The 19,592-nt window shown below is 42.4% G+C and overlaps 1 protein-coding gene across 48 annotated transcripts in view; it reads right to left on the bottom strand.

Moving 5' to 3' along the window:
• Window positions 1-19,592, bottom strand: part of NRXN1 (neurexin 1) — a 977,330-nt gene that overhangs the window by 738,340 nt on the left and 219,398 nt on the right. For 32 of the 48 annotated variants that reach the window (XM_083432435.1, XM_083432438.1, XM_083432439.1 and 29 more), the window contains one exon: window positions 11,090-11,134. The exons of the other annotated variants lie outside the window; for them this stretch is intronic. In XM_083432435.1, the coding sequence (XP_083288561.1) occupies window positions 11,090-11,134 (45 nt within the window). The remainder of the gene's footprint in view (window positions 1-11,089; window positions 11,135-19,592) is intronic. 48 annotated transcript variants of the gene reach the window in all.

The following is a 19,592-nucleotide window of genomic DNA, read 5'->3' as shown; positions in this document are numbered from 1 at the left end:
TTGTGGCTCACCAAGTAGAGTGTCACCTACCCCCGAAGAAGATTTATGAATCTCTCCTGTTTTTGCTGAATGCCAGGGATGGCAAAATGGAGGAAGGGGAAAACTTGATTGCAGCCTTGGTGGGTCACATATTCTATGCACCCATTACAAACTCTCACATCAGTTATTATATCTGTTGAGAGTTCTTCATGAGACCATTGCATTTGGGGCAGCAAATCCCACCCACTATCTACCCTACGGTGATGTTATGGAAGTTCTATGTAGGGTTTGGTTTCTCAAACCTTTTAAATGGGTGGGGAGCCTGTGATCCCCCTGGATGTTTCTGGACTGCAGCTCCCATTAGTCCTTGCCAGCATAGCCCCATAGCCAGAGACTATGTGAGCTGTACTCCAACAACATCTGGAAAACCACAGGACTAGCCATCCCCTGCCTTTAAAAAAAATAATGCCCATATCTTTACCAGAAAATGTTGTGGTGATTCTTATGTGCAGCAGTCTCTATCATCCCACTGCTGCTTGTGAAAATCTGTTGATTGGAATGATTGAATATTAAATATTATTTCAGCATGATTGAGTCCCTTCCTCGGTCTGCCTTTAAAATTATGCAAAATAGCACCTGGTTGTCTGCTTTTCCCTTTGTCTAAAGAAGCAGGCAGAGGAACCAGAGACCAAATTGCAAACATGCGCTGGATTATGGAGAAAGCTAGCGAGTTCCAGAAAGACATCTACTGCTGCTTCATTGACTATGCAAAAGCCTTTGACTGTATCGACCACAGCAAACTATGGCAAGTTCTTAAAGAAATGGGAGTGCCTGATCACCTCATCTGTCTCCTGAGAAATCTCTATGTGGGACAAGAAGCTACAGTTAGAACTGGATATGGAACAACTGATGGGTTCAAAATTGGGAAAGGAGTACGACAAGGCTGTATTTTGTCTCCCTGCTTATTTAACTTATATGCAGAATTCATCATGCGAAAGGCTGGGCTGGATGAATCCCCAGCCGGAATTAAGATTGCTGGAAGAAATATCAACAACCTCAGATATGCAGATGACACAACCTTGATGGCAAAAAGTGAGGAGGAATTAAAAAACCTTTTATTGAGGGTGAAAGAGGAGAGCGCAAAATATGGTCTGAAGCTCAACATCAAAAAAACGAAGATCATGGCCACTGGTCCCATCACCTCCTGGCAAATAGAAGGGGAAGAAATGGAGGCAGTGAAAGATTTTACTTTCTTGGGCTCCATGATCACTGCAGATGGTGACAGCAGTCACGAAATTAAAAGACGCCTGTTCCTCGGGAGAAAGGCGATGGCAAACCTAGACAACATCTTAAAAAGCAGAGACAGCACCTTGCCAACAAAGGTCCGTATAGTAAAAGCCGTGGTTTTCCCAGTAATGATGTATGGAAGTGAGAGCTGGACCATAAAGAAGGCTGATCGCTGAAGAATTGGTGCTTTTGAATTATGGAGGGCACAAGGAGAAGGGGACGACAGAGGACAAGATGGTTGGACAGTGTTCTCGAAGCTACCAGCATGAGTTTGACCAAACTGCGGGAAGCAGTGGAAGACAGGAGTGCCTGGCCTGCTCTGGTCCATGGGGTCATGGAGAGTCGGACACGACTAAACGACTAAACAACAACAACATAACATCTGGAGGACCAGATCCATCCAATTCAGCACTGTCTTCTTCGGGCTGAGAACTTTCCCATCACATGCTACCAGATTCTTTTTTTAAAAAAACTCTTTCCTTCCTTGTACCTGCATGGTTCCAACGCAATTTCACTCACCCACCTCGCAGACAAGATCCTCACGTTGCTTTTCAAATCCCGTTGCTGTACCCTACATTTGAGTGGTTATGTTTGCTAATCTGGTTCAGAACATGAACCTGCCTAGCTCAACAGATTTTTGGACGCGTTACAAAGGAAATGCCATTTTTCTGGGCATTTCTTCTATAGATCAGAATTTGGAATGCCATGCTGCATCTGTGTAGAACCTACCCAGGATTAAATGTGCCTAGAAGTGCTACTGTATGTAAGGGCTGCAATCAGGGCTGGCATCAATGATTGGCACAAAGGGGTCACACAGCAGCAGGCAGCCCACTGACAACAGTGCCCTGGAAATTCTTCTCTCTTAAACCTTTGCAGCAATCAATGATAGTTTCCTACTGGCCCATGGAGGGCAGTCCACCTGCCTCTTTTCCTAGGATCAGCTGCCTGGAAATCTACTTAGAGAGCATCTGAATGATGACTCCGCAATAGGGTTTCTGCCAGATTCATTTGCATGTTCATGTTCAGTTCTGATGATATTTGTCTCTGCAGTGTGTGTGTGCATTTCTGTTTCTGAAGTTTAATGCCTGCTTGTTTCCATGAGTTTTGGGGCTCTTCCTATGGTTGGGGCCATGGAGAATTGCAGATGTTGGGGTGGAGGGGTCTTCCTTCCTCTGCCAGCCAGTGTGTAGGATGGGGTGGCCCTGCCCCTGTATGGGAAGGAATATAAAGAATCCTGCCTGTCTCAGCTGGAGGGAGGTACTATCCCCAAGAGCACAGACTATCCAGAAGAGGACAAAACTACTCTTCATGGGACCCTGGGGGACTACTTGTTCACCTGCCTCTCACTCTGCTCCAGACAACGAAGAGGGAGAAGGAAGGTCAAAAGGAAGAAAAGCAGGTAGCACTGCTCAATTTCTCCTTGACAGAACACTGATGAGAAACTGTTGATAGTTTTAAGTGGTGGCTGTGCTGGGCCCGGGGGATAACCCAGGCAGAGCAGTCCAGGTCCGGTCCCAAATCGAAGGATTCTACGAGCAGTCAGTCCGGCAGGGCCAAGACAGGAAACCTGGCTAGGTCAGGCACAGGGTCTCAGGCAGGTTCTAGCAAACAGCAATGTTGCTCCCGCAACCTGGGGCGGGGTCCGACAGCCTTTTATCTTTGTTGGGGTAACAGCCGGCCCTGATCCCCCAGTGACTCACCTCCCTATCTTGCCCAAAGGCAAGCACTCCTCCTGCGAGTACTCAGGTCTCTCCTTCTCTCAGACCTGAGTCTCTGCAGCTCGGGAGATATAGGTGGGTTACTAGACCCAGAGGCCGCCTCAGCCTCTCCTGACCCAACTGGTAGTGGAGCAGCTGTAAGTGATTGCCCAACTGAAGGCAACGAGGTAATCCCCGTATCTGGAGCCAGGGCAGGCTCAGGCCCCTGACTCGGCCCAGCTGGTGCTTGTTGCAGGGGAACCTGTGCAGACTGGGGCTCCTCAAAATCAGGGCCCAGATCTGGTTCAGATGCCACCTGAGGCAAAGGATCCAGTGTGGACTGAGACTCCTCTGGTTCCGAGTCCAAGCCCGAGTCCCAGGCCATCACAGTGGCTGGTGTCCATTGTGACTCTTTGGGTGAAAGGAAGGGAGCCCAAGCAGTAGGTGCAAGTCGGAGCCATTGACAGCAAGCAACAACTAAGTCTATGTTTGTCCCCATTCTCCTCTTCTTTGCTCAGTTCTACAAGAACAACATTGAGTCTAAGGTGAGGGAAGCTGACAAGCAACACTACTCCCCTGGAGATACAATTAAGAAGGCAGGCAGGTAGGGACTGAGGTCGGTAGGCCAAATGTGTCGACTTCCACTGCTTGGGACGGTGAGGAGGACCCTTCCAAAATCTGGATCCTGCAGTGGCTGCAATCCCATTTACTTGGAAGAAAGTCCCATTCACATCACAAGGCACATTTCTACATAAAAAATATGGATAAGATTTTGCTGGAGGTCTGTAGGCCTAGGCACACTGACTGGAAGCCACAGTCCATACTGAGCTCAATGGGCAATCAGCATGAACGTTGTTTTCCCCCAGGCTCAGGCTATCAATATTTAACAATGTCCAGGCTGCCAGGTGTACGTGTCATGAAGATGCTTCCTGTTCTCTACAAGAGACAATGTTAAGTGAGCGAGCCAGTGAGAGCTCCTTGAGACAAATGGAACTGGTGACGGGGGGGGGGGCGGAGGGGGGGAAAGGCACTAAAATAGAAAGGCCAGCTGACACTTTTAGCACCTCTTTAGCAACAAGGGGTGCTTTGAGTGAAGAATTAAAGAAGAGCGCTTTTAGCACTCCAGTCACACAGTGTCATATCAGTCCCTCCATGCACAAGCAGTTTGCTTCTGAATGTGTTCTGACAACATGCGAGGCGATTGCTGGGAAAACGGAGGCACCAAAGAAAATGGAGGGGGGGAGCATCTGAAAGGATGATCATATTTTTTTAAAAAAAACATGGAGAAGGAGAGAGAACAAGAAGGCTCTAGTGGAATTTAAATCGCCATACATCCTTGGTACTTAAAAAGCACACCTTTTTATTGTGATAGCTTAAGTTATTTTAGACATTGCTTCCAGAAGATGACACCCCACAACACACATTTCAAGCTCTTGATATAATGCCTATAAGCATTAAGTAACACCCATGCACTGGGGAATTACTTACTTAACTTGCCTTAAAAAAAAGGTCCTATGCTCTGTGGATGTGATCAACGAGGTATCATGCACCTGAGCCATTTATTAACTTATCATTATTCCACAACGAAATAAGGGAAGGGAATAAATTGCAAAAAATTATTCCCAAGGTACTGAGGGCTTCACATAGATTTTCCCGTCATTAATAAAGGGAAACTATCCACTGCAAAAAAAGATTTCCTCGGTTTGCCCTTCGTCTACCTTTATCTACTCTGTTAACTTTGCAATTTCAGGCAATTCCCAGTATTCAAAGCCCAATCTTAATGCGCTTTTATTACTGAGATGCATGCCTCACTCAGTTCAGTGGTGCTCACTACTGGGGCTGTATAAGACTGCAGATTCAGACAACTGTTGGGATATTGACAGAACGTGGAGCTATGCAATGATTTGGTGCCTGTCTCCACCAGGAAAGTTGCAATGCTGTTGGGGTTTTTTGCATGCAATGGGGGCAGCTTCACATATTGAGCAGGTCTGATTTGCTGGGGGCACTGCATGCGGCAGCTGCCAACCAGAAGCACTGCACTGCTTCCACATGGAAACCATATGGCAAGAAGCATTCCATGGCAGCAATAAGCAGTTAAACCCCAAAAAGAGTGTAGGTGATATGCTAGAGCCAGGAAGCACACCATCAGGCTGGGGCGAGTATGGAATGCATGAGCTCATGAAGCCCAAATAATTTATGCCAAGTCCTGAAAGCCTGCTGTGAATATTTGTCACAGTTTGCGTTATTATAATTATGATTAATTTGATGTGGAATAGCAGGAAGGGGAAAGTTGGCAGAGGGTCTGGCGAGTTCTGCTATTCCTACAAAACACTTTTTAGACAATGCTGCAGCTTTTTCATTTGCATCTTCTCAAGCTTAATAGTCTTTAATTTGGACCATTATACACTGTGTGGCATTGTCTAGCTCCGCAGCCCCACCCCCAGAGCACACTTTGAATTCTGCTGTGTTTCGCTTCTTGGCAAGCACACTATGAAAGTGGGTTTTTGGAAAACACTCAAAGTATTTTTCTTTGCAAATGGGGCTTGGCATGATTAATGGAGCAAGGAGAGGTTCTGCGGAGGTCAGCTGCACTCAGTGTTTGCACCTGCAGCTCCCCTGAGGTCTTGCGAGGAAGGTTTTAGAAGATATGGACGTGGATGGCAAGGGGCACGTTTTTTGTCTTCCAGAATCCTGCATGCTTAATATGCCAAGGCCACTCAATGAAAACACACATTCTCCGTTGCTGCTTATCCTTAGCGTTACACGTAACTTGCAGCGTGTCTTTTACACTCTGAACCACTTGATTTTCAGTGGCATAAATTTCTCCCTTTTAAAATGAATTCTATCTGCAAGGGTAATCTAGTTCGTCCCCCTGCGATGCATGAATCACGGCTTAAGAATCAGTGGTCGGTGGCCATCCAAACCCCGTTTAAAAACCTCCAATGAAGGACAGTCCCCCACATGCGATACCAGTTCTACTCCAGTTGCCTTTGCATGTGTACCTCTGAACCTGTATCTTACACATGTACTCACGGAAACACCATTTGGAGCAATAAACAATGCTACTGTTGGGAATCTGATGGCTATGCAGCAAAGGTCTTACTACAATGGGCCTGGTTACCAGACAGGGGGGAATCCTATAATCAGAGGTACCTCAGGTTACATACGCTTCAGGTTACAGACTCCGCTAACCCAGAAATAGTACCTCGGGTTAAGAACTTTGCTTCAGGATGAGAACAGAAATCATGCTCTGGCGGCGTGGTGGCAGCAGCAGGAGGCCCCATTAGCTAAAGTGGTGCTTCAGGTTAAGAACAGTTTCAGGTTAAGAATGGACCTCTGGAACGAATTAAGTACTTAACCCGAGGAACCACTGTACAGCGGAAACCAAGCTGGTGTTAAGTCTAGCTGGCATAAAGTTGTGCCAAACCCAAACCCTGCTTCTTAACAGATTGTGCTGCTGTTGATGGAACAGGGGTTAAATCACATATTAAGACATACCTACTTAATGTGCAGTTTCTGAAACAATAGACAAACCAAAACAGCGCCATCCTTCGAAATTTGCATTGTGCAATGTAGTTCTCCAGCCAAGTAATGTATACAGGAAAGTATACACTAGGGTAAAGAGGTCACAAATGTGTGTTATATTAGTGAAAATGGTGTACAAAAGTGTGTTGCATGAATGAAAATGCACATTTGCAAAAATGTGCATATTAGAATAAATTCAAACTAGAATTATGAATGTTCGTGATATTTGTTTTAAGATTGAAGACTGTCTGAAATGAGTTTTTTTATGTTTCTGAATTCCAGGCAATACCTGGCTGGATTGCAAAATCCACAGAAGTGTGAGTTTCAAAAGATGCACATGTTTCAGTTCATGTATAGTTTTCAGAAAGCGCACATTAAGTTGGTTCGCCTTTAAAATTGAACTGAACTGAATTTCCCTCCCTTCCTCAGCCGTGAATATGGTCAAAGTCACTGCTCATTCTTGTCAGCCGTATGCACTCCATGTGAATAGGACCGAGTTGAAAAACAGAGCTCCTTATCTGCTAATGATAGCTTTCATTTGAGGGGAGTAAGTGCGCTTCTTCATATCTTCTGACAGTAAACTTTCATTTCCTTATTTTGGAGAGAATGCCACTCAATGTGACATTGAAGATGACAATTATTTCCCCATCAGATGACACAGTGGGGGTGAGGGGAGAAAGTGAGGGAGATGAATTCAGCTGTACACATATTCTCTTTCTACTCTCTTCATTGCAAGGGGAACACTGCAAGCTAAGTAGCTAAATAGCTCTGTTGAATAATACTGTTGTGACAGACAGGGCTAGGAAAGAACTGGGAGGGCGGGGGGGGGAATCACTTGCTGAGCAAGATGCATTCTAGATAAATAGTACCTCTGTGTTCAGGTGCAGGTTATCTCTAATTACCAGCAGCTGGGAGAAAGGGGGTGCCCTTTATGCCATGCTTGCAAGCTTCTCAGAAGCTTCTGGTTAAGTGCTGCTGATGCTGTAGGAAGCAAAATCCTAGACTAGATGGAGCCATTGTCTGATCTAGCAAGGCTCTGTTCATGTTCTTATGCAGAACCAAAGAAAGCACCCTATAATTTTTCATACCCACACATGCAGGTGATGGAGAATCATTCTGCTTGGAACTGATCTTATTGGCAGCTCCCAGAATAAATGCACAGATCCAAACTTACTTATGCTTCTCATTCTGTTAAAACAATGTTTATGGAAGACAATCTTACTCGGCTACGAGTGATTGCCAAAGAAGAAGCTTCTGGTTCACCTACTTCCAAATTTTGTAATGCATTTTTTGGCTCAAAAAAAAAAAAAAAAAAGGACCTAACTATTCAACTATTAGGGGGGAAACTATGCTCAGAACTGCATACATTGACCCACAAACTATGGGTTTGTTGTTTTTATCCGGAGGTTTCATGCTATGTGTTGGAATAGTGGGTGATAGGCCGGGGGGCTGGAGTAGTGGGGATGGGATTCTCTACCCTTGTTCTAAAGCTTTAACCAAACAAAATCCTTTAAGTTGTATTTTTTAAAGTTTTCAAATTCAACATAAACCCTTTAATCCTTTCTCACGGGGAGCTAATTTGCTTTCCATCAGCTGGGTGTCCAGTTGTTTGGAAAGGTCAATTTCCCAAACCTGAAAATAGAGATGTCTGAAGAAGAAACCTAATTATTAATTGATTCAGAATGAATGGCTTTGGGTCAGCTTTAATGTGTGCCAGCACTGAGTCTCTCTCCTCACCCCCACCCCAAGAAATCACATCAAGGCAAATGCCCAGTCCATCCTTCATTCTAACTGCAGTTGTGGCGAGTCTCTATGCACCTTCAGGAAAATTGGTGAATTATTGTTAGGTAAATAGGAATTATTGTTCTGAAATCAGAAAGCTGGTCACACAGCAAAGGTTTACTACAAGACACCACCCTTTTCATTCAAAGCATGTCTGCATCACAGTTTCCTAGAAATCCAGTAAGGGCACAGGGAGGGTCAATTCAGAAAGAAAAATGGACACTTACTTCTGCTTTGTCTGCTAACAAACTATGTAGCTACTACTGAGGCAGAGCATCTTTGGTGATGTGGACTTCAGTGCATTTTTAAAACACTTGGTTAATGCAGAATTCTGACTGGTTTCAAATACATTTTCGAAATCTCTGGATGCTGGAGCCCATTGCAGCGACATGAAGTCTTATACTGAAAGATCCATACCATACTGGACCCTCCCCATCAAAGACCTAATCAGTAACATGTACTTTTATCTGGAAAATGTTCCTTCTCTGACAAACATGGGGCATAAAAACCATCTCATAATCTTGTTTTGGTTTGAGGATAAGCATGACAACCTAATTTGACACTCTCTTCTTGTAACTTTCTCAAGAGAGCAGGTGACTCTCCAAGCTCAGATTTAGGATTGCCTTATGAGCCTTAACAGATGAATTTCTTCTGTTTTGATCATTGTTGCTATTTGATTGCTATTAAGCTATAAAGGTAAGGGACCCCTGGACGGTTAACTCCAGTCAAAGACGACAATGAGGTGCAGCGCTCATCTTGCTTCCAGGCCGAGGGAGCCGGCGTTTGTCCACAGACAGTTTTTCAGGTCATGTGGCCAGCATGACCAAACCGCTTCTGGTGCAATGGGACACCATGATGAGTGCCAGAGCACATGGAAATGCCATTTACCTTTCCGTCACAGCGGGACCTATTCATCTACTTGCACTGGTATGCTTTTGAACTGCTAGGTTGGCAGAAGCTGGGACATTGCGGGAATTTGAACTGCCAACCTTCTGATCATCAAGCCCAAGAGGCTCAGTGGTTTAGACCACAGTGCCACCCGCATTCCATTATTAAGCTATAGAAAAGAAAAGATCTCATAGATAATGGTGTGCTCTTCACAGAATGATTTTCTGCCCTTTGATGATTTGCATCACAACCCTAATCACAGCTATTCAGAAATTAGCTTACAGAATTCAGTGGGGCTTACTCCCAGGTAAATAAAGTTGCAATTGCAGCCTTGGAATTGTACTCATTAACTGCTTCCTCATTCAGGCAACCTCTAGTAAAACAACAACAAATAACTCAAAAATTGTAAGTAATGAAAATTAGACGTTGTTATCTTCTAAGAAGAACATAAAACCCCCCCGCCCAGAATAATAAACTACAAAAATATTCTTAGTTTGGGGCTTATTATACAGCTTCAGGTTCTTCCATGTCTTGTAGGGCGGTATTAACTATCTAGAGAAAGTTTGATTTTGCATTGCTAGGAGTTATCTGAGACCCAAGAGATTGGTATATTGTTTGTAAAGGGAAAACAGATTACTCTTAGACGTACTTATTGCCCAAACACAGCTTGAATTTCCTTGTTGGGGAATGTTTTTGAACAATGGAGCCAATTCAAAGAAGAAATAACTTTGTTAGAAGTTAGAACATTGTATGGACCACAAATTAGAAAGGAGCAATAACTCTCTAAGAAACAAATACTGTGCCTGCAACCAATTTTCAGTAAATAAGACATGATAGATATTTGGCATATCTGCAATGTTGATTGAAGAAACTACTTGCCTCACCCAACTTGTCACAACACATTGTTTCACAAATATTTTCTTTTAACTTCACCCAGGTGGTCCCAGACAATTGTTGATTCTAGCATTCAATCAATAACCGATTCTGACCATTTACTAGTAACAGGCACTATGCAGATTTATGGACATTAATCTCTAGTAGCTTGGGAATAAACCCTATGCTTTGGGGGAGGGGGAGAATAGTGGTAAATGCAGAAACGAAGGTATATCATTCATATGGTAGCCAAAGAATTCAATAACCCTTTGAAACTAGAATGCATTCTTACATTGGTAAGAAACATAAGGTGATGACATAAATGAATCATACTACAAATTCAGAAACTGTAATTCTAAATGGTTGACTTGTTGTTCAAAATACCAACTAGCCAGGTAGGAACACAACATCAGTAACAACACATGAGACCAACATATCAATACAACATCAAGGACATCCATAAGGACTGTATCTAATTCTTCGCACAATTATATCCCCAGGGGTGCACATATTTTGGCTGGCCTTGAAACCTGCCAATTTCTTTGTTTGCCAGAACCTTACACTGGAAGGCCAGAGCCTTGTCCCTGACAGCATGCAGAACTTTCAGAGCAAGGATATGAAATTGGCAGCCGTCTTCTTCCCTATCTCCAAGTTTAGGAGATGGCAGGGGATTATCTTTGCTGCACTTAGCTTTGAATGCACTGTCTCAGTTGCAGCATCTTCCTGAAGATGGAGCTGGGAAGTGGACCTAACTACTGTTTTCACTTCCTTTGTGGTCCACTCTGATTTGCAGGTATGAGCGGGGTGGGGATTTGGTGGGCAGGAGCAACAACGTGTGCACTGGGCAATGGCTATGCAGTAATGGCACATGGACTGGAACTGGGCATGGACAGGATGGGAAGGGAGGAGGAGGAGGAAGAGGAAGAGACTATAGCCCTGAAACAGCGTGTTTAGGTTCTCCTAAATGGGACCTTCAGCCGGATTGCAAGTGTGAGGTTCATTTTCAGACTACTGTATATGCCACAGACTGACTCATAGAAACAGACATTCATACTTACCTGGATAGGATCTGGATTCAGTCTTTGCAAAAAAAGCAGCAATTTCTAAATCAAGAAATAACAGAAAACGAAATCAAACAAATAATTACTAAGCTAAAAATAATAATTAATCATACAGCCCAAAGCCTAGAAGACTTTTTTGAAGCCAAGTTCTACATCCAATGTAAGGCCTTCTGGCTATTAACTAAGATTACTTTTCAACAGTATACATAACCCTGTGATACGCGTGTTCAAATTACACACAGTGGGTTGTATCCAATAAAGTTGTTCTGTTTGCACAAGGATTTTTGCTTGCACACTGGAACTTATCTCCCTTTCCTCTCCCAGTACTCCATGACCCCCTCCCCAATCTTCTCCAGAGGGTTGGGGGAACTCACAAAGCAGATTTGGCATCTTGTGGGGGTGGAGAAGGGGGAAACGTTGATTTTCTTGCACGAATAAGGCAGCTTTGTTGGATACAACTCACAGTAATAAGCACAATCCTAACAACCATGTTTACTCAGAAGTAAGTCAGATTGAATTCAGTGCAGCTTACTTCTAAATAAGTGGCTTTAGGACTGCAGCCAAACCAATAAAAGACTCCGTTTCTCTGGGATTGCATTGATTCTTTATTAAAACACATCTCTAAGATTTCCAGTGCAGCTTTTACCAGTTGTCTAGGTTTGCTGATATTCTCTGAAATTAGGATACACCAGGTTGTATTTGTACCACATAGAAAGCTTACAGATTTGGTTTTCAGGCTTTCACATGTGATTAATGATAGTAATGTAACCAAATCCCCTATGATCATTCTGTCATTAGATGCTCAAAAGGCCTTTGAAAAATTGGGATTAATTAATTATCCCACTCCAAAAAAATGGATATAGGACCAACGTTTCTGCAAGCAATTACTCAAATGCACTAACCATCAATGACTACTGTACATACAGCTTTAAATTGTACATCCTACTAAACAAGGGCTGCCTGATTTCCCATCTTTTATTTGCATTCATTGTGAGGCCTTTGCATGACCAATCCAAGTTGGCTTATTTGCAAATACTATGTAAACAGATCCCAGTCAAATAATTCAACTTGTTAAAAGAATATGGAGCAGTTCAACTGGGATGAATAATACTGTAAATATTGGGTGGTATTCAGAGCTAGCCTTACTCAGAGTAGACCCATGGGTTAATTAATTTCAGTCAGTCTACTCAGCGTAGGACTTGGTTGAATACAACCTGTTGTGCCTAACTGTATACAATATTTGCAATAAGAATGTATGCCTGTTGCAAGTGGAAATGATTGCACTTCCCAAATGCAACTTTCTCTCCCAGACATTCTCAACTGCAACACCATTATCACTGGGGTGGGGTGGGGGGCTAATGCCAAAAACATATAAAAAAATACAATGCACAGTGACATCAAGAGAGGAGAAATGGGAATATCTAACTCAAACATAAAATGATAAGGAGCCCTACCAGATGAGAACAAAGCCCTAGCCTGCCTTGCATCTTGTTTCGCATGGTGGCTGAATCACATGCCTCTAGGACAGGCATCCCCAAACTCGGCCTCTCCAGACTACAATTCCCATCATCCCTGACCACTGGTCCTGTTAGCTAGGGATGATGAGAGTTGTAGTCCCAAAACAGCTGGAGGGCCGAGTTTGGGGATGCCTGCTCTAGGAAGTCTACAAGCAGGGAATAACAGAAACAGCCCTCTTCTGTTGTTGCTCCCCAGGAACTAGTTTTCAGAAGCATGCTGTCTCTGATCTTGGAGGTCGCAAATGGTCAACAGTACTAGTAGGCATTGATGACCTCCTCAAATACTTAAGATGCCCTTCCCTTCAAAACAGCTTCTTCACTCTCGCTTGCAGCAGAATCACAATACAAAATCTAGACAAAAACACTTTTTCAGTATGGAAGATATCTGAGCATTTTAATTAGCTTCCTCACTTTTGCTACTAGTTTTTATTTTTATTGTCCTCTTTTCCAGCAAGTACAGGGGAAAAAAAATCCCATTTAAATAATGGGGTGCCCAAACTTAAATAAAATTAGAGATTTCTTCCTTTATTTATTAAGAGGCCTGGCATTTTCTGTTGAACCTATGCAACTGCCTGCCATAAAAATAAATTGGTTGCAAATCTGTCTCATCAAACATTTGAATACAAATGCCAGTTACACAACAGCAGGGTACTTGTTCTCCCACAAAATTGATGGGGGGGGGGCGGAAATACAGCAACAATATTGCATACTTTATATATCTATAAAGGCCTGGTTTCCAGTACCTATAACACTGTAATTACAATATTCTGTGGAACCATCAGCGATTTGCAAGGAAAGTGGCATTCAGCGATTAACTATTTGATCCAAACAACCGATAAAAACTGTCTCATCTAAAGCTGAAGAAAGAAGTATTAAAACTCGCAACCGGTATTTCCCTAAAGAAACAATACCTATACCATGAGAAACTGTTCACTAAATTATGATTAAGATTTAAAAGGGGGGGGGGAGTTGGTCAAGATTGTGAAGCACATGGGAAACTTCTATCAAGAATGAACAAGATAAATGATGTGCTTCCATTTTTCAGCCTTGATCCTAGATTATCTCTGCTGAATCACAGAATTGTAGAGTTGGAATTCAACCCAAGAGTCATCCAGCCCAAACCCCTGCAATGTACCACAACTAAAGCATCCATGACAGATGGCCACCCAATCTCTGCTTACAAACCTCCAAGGAAGGAGAGTCCAGAACCTCCCGAGAGAGACCATTCCAATGTCTTGTTTTTTATTAATTTACAACAAAAAACAAAACAAAACATACCTTGTTTTCACATTCAAATTTTCCAAATCTTTCTTTTTTGAACTTCCTTCAGCTTTTCCGTAAATCTTTCGTAGTCCTTATTAGTTTATGCATTTCCTTTGTTTATATTGTAATTATTTAAATCTTTTTCCGCTATTCCCTTTTAACAATACCTCTCACGTTTTCACAGTGCTCTTTTAAAACCCTCTAGCATTATTTGACCCTCACTTATACTCTCCAGATATTCAACAAATTTTCCCCAGTCTTCTGTAAACTTTTGGTCTCTTAAATATCTAATCTTCCCAGTCATCTTATCCAATTCGGCATAGTCTAACAACTTCAATCTCCAATCTTCTATTGTCGGTATTTCCTGTTGTTTCCATTTCTGAGCCAGCAACACCCTTGCAGCCGTCACTGCATATTGGAAAAACTTACTATCCTTTCTCTTAATCTCCTTTCCTAAAATACCTAACAGAAAGACTTCTGGCTTCGACCATTCCAATGTCTAACAGCTCTTAGCATCAGAAAGTTCTTCCTGATTAGTTGGAGTCTCTTTTCTTGTAACTTGGAGCCATTGGTTTGAGTCCTACCTTCCAGAGCAGGAGAAAACAAGCTTGCTCCATCTTCCTTGTGACAGCCCTTTAGATATCTGAAGACAGCTAGCATATCTCCTTTTAGCCTCCTCTTTTCCTGGCTAAACATACCCAACTGCCTCAACTGTTCCTAATTAGATTTGATCACCTTGGCTCTTCTTCCCAGAACCTAGCTGAATATTATAACAATTAAGATATCTATGTAAATACTGGCACCTGGGCTTCCATATCCTGCTTTCCCACCTGCCACCCCCCCCCCAACAAACCCATGTATATCATGCCTATTAGATTGTATTCAGCTAAGTTACACTGGAATCAATGGACCTGACTTAGTCATGCTCTTTCATTTCAATGCGTCCACTCTGAACAAAAAATTGGTTCGATGCCACCTTATCTCCTTGTTTTAAATGTTAATTTAGTTGGCGGAAACATGAAATGGAAATCTAGAATGTATTTATAAATGTGTCATGTATAAATGCAGAAAGTAAGTAATAATGATAATGAAAAGCTTAAAATGGCAATTTCTCAGTCTGCAAAGCCTCTGCTTTTGTGACACACACTGCTATATGGCCTATATGGTCACTGCCTTAACTGACCATTATGTGAAAAATTGTTCTCCAGCTCATTTCACTGATGGGCTGTATTCAGTGTGGAAGTGGAAAGAAGCTTGTGCAATCAAACTTCCCTTTCCCCACCTGCACAGCTCACCAAAGACTCTTCAGAGGATCAGAGTGGGGTCTCTCCTGATCTACTTTTTAAAAAAATAAGAATAGCAAAGGTATAATAATAATAATAATAATAATAATAATAATAATAATAATAATAATTTATTTATACCCCGCCCATCTGGATGGGTTTCCCCAGCCACTCTGGGCGGCTTCCAACAAAACACTAAAATACAATAACCTATTAAACATTAAAAGCTTCTCTAAACTGGGCTGCCTTCAGATGTCTTCTGGCATAATAGGCCTTGTACCTATTTGGCAGGTTTCATACCTGGGGTACCTCCCTTATTCTCCCATTTTCAAACTGAATGTCCACACACACACACACACACAAAGACTAGGCAAAGGAACACGGTTTCTATTTTCCCACCCCAAACCTGTAAACAATGCTCTTTCTGGAGAACTAATGCACTTATTTTTCTGAAAGTTGGCAGACTTCATCCCCTCAGAAAGCACAGCCACACCTGCAATCAAAATCCAATTCTGGCAGGAAATGGGGGGGGGTTAGACTTTTTTGGGGGGGAACAAAATAAGTTTCCTACTCACAAAAAAAGAAGAAAACCTGTGAAATTTTGCAGGATTAATCTACTCTGTAGGAACTCATTTGCTTGAAAACACTATCCAATTATTTGGGGGGGGGGGAGTTACAGGCATTTTTAGATTCCCCCATTACGGTCAATGAAGCAGAACTTTGAATTTAACGTCAACAATGAATCAAGTTGGGAGAACATGGAATGGATCTTAAACGTCTCAGGCTGCTTTCAAGTGCTACAGAAACATGAAAGGTGAATACTGTGGTCATGCCACATGCTATACTAATGTCCTAGGCTCTGTGCTTTAACCCACAGCACCACCCGCGTCCCACCCTATAGAAATAGACAGGTCTATATTGTCTATATTGCTATGTTAGGGTTGTCATATTTTGAAGAGCAAAAAAGAGGACACAATTTTTGCCAACTTCTACTTTTAACTACGGATCGCTACGACGACTCTTGTTTTAAATACCCTTACTGTACTTAGGAGGGATGCGGGGGGCACTGTGGGTTAAACCACAGAGCCTAGGACTTGTCGATCAGAAGGTCAGCGGTTTGAATCCCCATGACGGGGTGAGCTCCCGTTGCTCGGTCCCAGCTCCTGCCCACCTAGCAGTTCGAAAGCACATCAAAGTGCAAGTAGATAAATAGGTACCTCTCTGGCAGGAAGGCAAACAGTGTTTCCATGCGCTGCTCTGGTTTCGCCAGAAGCAGCTTAGTCATGCTGGCCACATGACCCGGAAGCTGTATGCCGGCTCCCTCGGTCAATAAAGCGAGATGAGCGGCACAACCCCAGAGTTGGCCACGACTGGACCTACTGGTCAGGGGTCCCTTGACCTTTACTGTACTTAGGCTATAGAAGCTGTGATATATTGCTAGTTATTAACTTTCAACAGCAAATAATAATAATACGTATTGTTCCCTTACTTACATGAAAGTATTTGGGCTCATGTTCACATCTTTGTGAACCTAAGTGTGCACAGAACAATTTATTAAACTGTTTAGTATGTACATATAGAGGGCAGGGGGGTGTTAACCTTTGCCCTCCCAGGCTCCTTCTCTAAGATCTTGTAGCTGAGCCAGCATCTTTTTAGTTCAGCCACCAGAGATGGGATTTATGCATTATGTAGCTAGTTTAAGATGCTGCACTGCTGTGATTTTCTGCTGCAGACCAGCTTAGCCCAGTACCTTAGGTCTGAGTCTAATGCACCCCCCAATTTTTTTTTGCCAAATTTCAAAAATCTGCCAGGACAGAAATTATAATCCTGAAAAAGAGGGCATGCCTGGGGAAAAGAGAACATATGACAACCAGACCTGGAGGAGAGGACATGTCCTGGAAAAAGAGGGCATATGGCAACCCTAACTATGTGATCTGTTAAAAGTGCTGTCAAATAAAGAAAAGGGGGGAAACCACCGTAATGATTTTTTTGGGGGGGGGGGTAGCAAGTTCATTGCACAGTGTCATGTGCCAGTTAATGTGATTTTATTCGAAATTCATTCCACATTTCCTCGATTGCTGTTACTGAAACAAATAAAAAAGAGATGAAGTGGCTTCAATCTCATGCATTAACTATAATGAAAGCAACGTTCACTCCCAGAGACGAGCTCAGTGGAGTGAAGAAATAAAAATCTGTAGCTAGAGGGAGCCTGCTAACCTAGCCTTTTTTCCCCCCTCCAAAGAACAAAATCTTTCTCATCTCCCTTCATGCTCCTGCGGTCTAGCTGCTCTAGTGCTGTTCTGTTTAATTTTTTTAAGCCTCTCTCTTCATTGTGGCTTCAGAACAGCCAGATCCGAGCATGATGTATATTTCAAGCATGGATGTGTGAATACATGGAGTATGTGCATATACACTTTTAGGTGAGGTGGCCATGAGTCCTCTTTCACCAGTCCATGTTTTAAAGATGAACAACCATAAGAAGGAAAAGCAGGAGAGGAATTTAAGTGGTCCATTGGCAGTTTACCACCTTTCTAGCTGATTGACGTCAACTGGTTACAGTTCCCCCCACTATGGTTAGACTTACTGTATTTAAAACACAGTAGTGATTTCCAGTGGTAAATAAATAGATACATATGTGAAAGGCAATGTAAACTGGGCAGTTAATGTGCATAATGACCAGCCATTGTGCACATTCACCGGGCTTCATGTGTGCACATTTCCCAGTTAATATACACATTCACCCACAGGCTTTGGGAAATGTGCAGATATTGGCTGCACTGTATACATTCTCTGGCCATTATGCATGATCTCCAACAGGCCTTGGAGTATTTGCATATTTTGGTGGAATTTTGTGCACTCTCTGGGCAATATAAACATCCTTCAGTCAGTATGCAGAATCTCCAAGAAGATGTCATGGGCCACGTAAGATTAGGCAGTGGGCTGGAAGCTTCCACGTGTGAATGTGTACCTACAGATTGCACACTTCTGAATAAGAGGCAGAAAAAGGTATATTTCTTGGAGACTATGGATTCTGACCAGATAATTCACATATTATATCCTGTTGCATACCGCAAATCAGCTGGCCATGGAGCCAAGGGACAGTCATCCAGTAGTATTTTCTGGAATTGACCCCATAAATGGGAATGAAATCACCTTAATACAGTGCTCTCATCCCCTTTGGAGAGCACAATAAAATAAGTACAATTAAACATTAAAGAATATACGTGTGTGTTGCTACTGTTTCAACTGCAATGAGTTTCTTCTGCTTTTAACTTCCATAGTAAGAAGTTTCTACAAAGGCTCTAAAATATGGAACTGAACATATACCTATGCAATATATATTTATCAGTATATTTGGCAGGGGGTTTTTTATTCCCCTTTCTCATATTTCTTCCGGTCCCTTTTGTGGTTTTGTTGTTTCTTGCTTCAGCATCACTATATGGCATATTGGGTTTTCTTTCCAACTTAGATATTGGAAAAATTTAATAAAATCCATGTTTTTTAAAAAAGAGAGAGAGGGAGGGAGGGAGATAACAATAAAGGAACACTGCTAGCCACACAGTACTGTTTGGGCCATGGCATAATGAAACATTTATGTTTGTTTCATATAAATCCCACTTTTCCCTTCCAAAAAAGCTTGGAGCAATTTTCACGGGGCTTTTTCACCAGGTCACAGTATTTTGAATGGTGTGGAGAAAGTAGACAGATTATTATTTTTCCCCCACCCACCTTCTTCCTCTTCCATAAAACTAGCATTCAGGGTCACCCATGGAAGTGATTGACAGTAGATTCAAGACCGTCAAATGAATGTCGTTATTTGTGCAACACTTAATTATAGAGTTGATTGCTATAGCGTGTGCGATGGTGGCAAGAGGCCCAGAAAAAAAATATGGAGGGTGTGCCTACTCACAGGTATTACCCAAGAAAGCTACCAAGAAATTCTGTACTTCATAGGCAGCAAATCCCTGGATACAAGTTGCTGGGAAGGAGGCAGACAAAATAATTTATTTACCATGATTGAATCATAAAAAAACCTTCCAAGCAGTTTAAGTAAAACACTATAAAATGTTTGTTAAAAACACAGGTAAAATGAGATAATAAGAACAAGTTGACCTAAAATGTATCAAAATATAATTAAAACCAGCAGTTAAAAAAAGAAACTTAGTAAATAAAATTTACCTGTTCAAATTACATGTCTGGCTAAGATTTTCCTAAACAAAAGTATTTTTAGCAGGCAGCTGCCTAATGTCAATGGGAAGGATGTTCCGGAGAGTAGGGAATCAGCTAGACTGATAAAGAAAATATGTTTTATATGCGGTATAACAGTGTGACACCATAGAATCATAGAGTTGGAAGAGACCACAAGGGCCATCGAGTCCAACCCCCTGCCAAGCAGGAAACACCATCAGAGCACTCCTGACATATGGTTGTCAAGCC

This window comes from Podarcis tiliguerta (assembly GCF_965153285.1).
Source record: "Podarcis tiliguerta genome assembly, chromosome: 3".
NCBI classification, from domain to species: Eukaryota; Metazoa; Chordata; class Lepidosauria; order Squamata; family Lacertidae; genus Podarcis; species Podarcis tiliguerta.
Note: the sequence above shows the minus strand (reverse complement) of the source record. Positions and strands in the feature narration are given on the sequence as shown.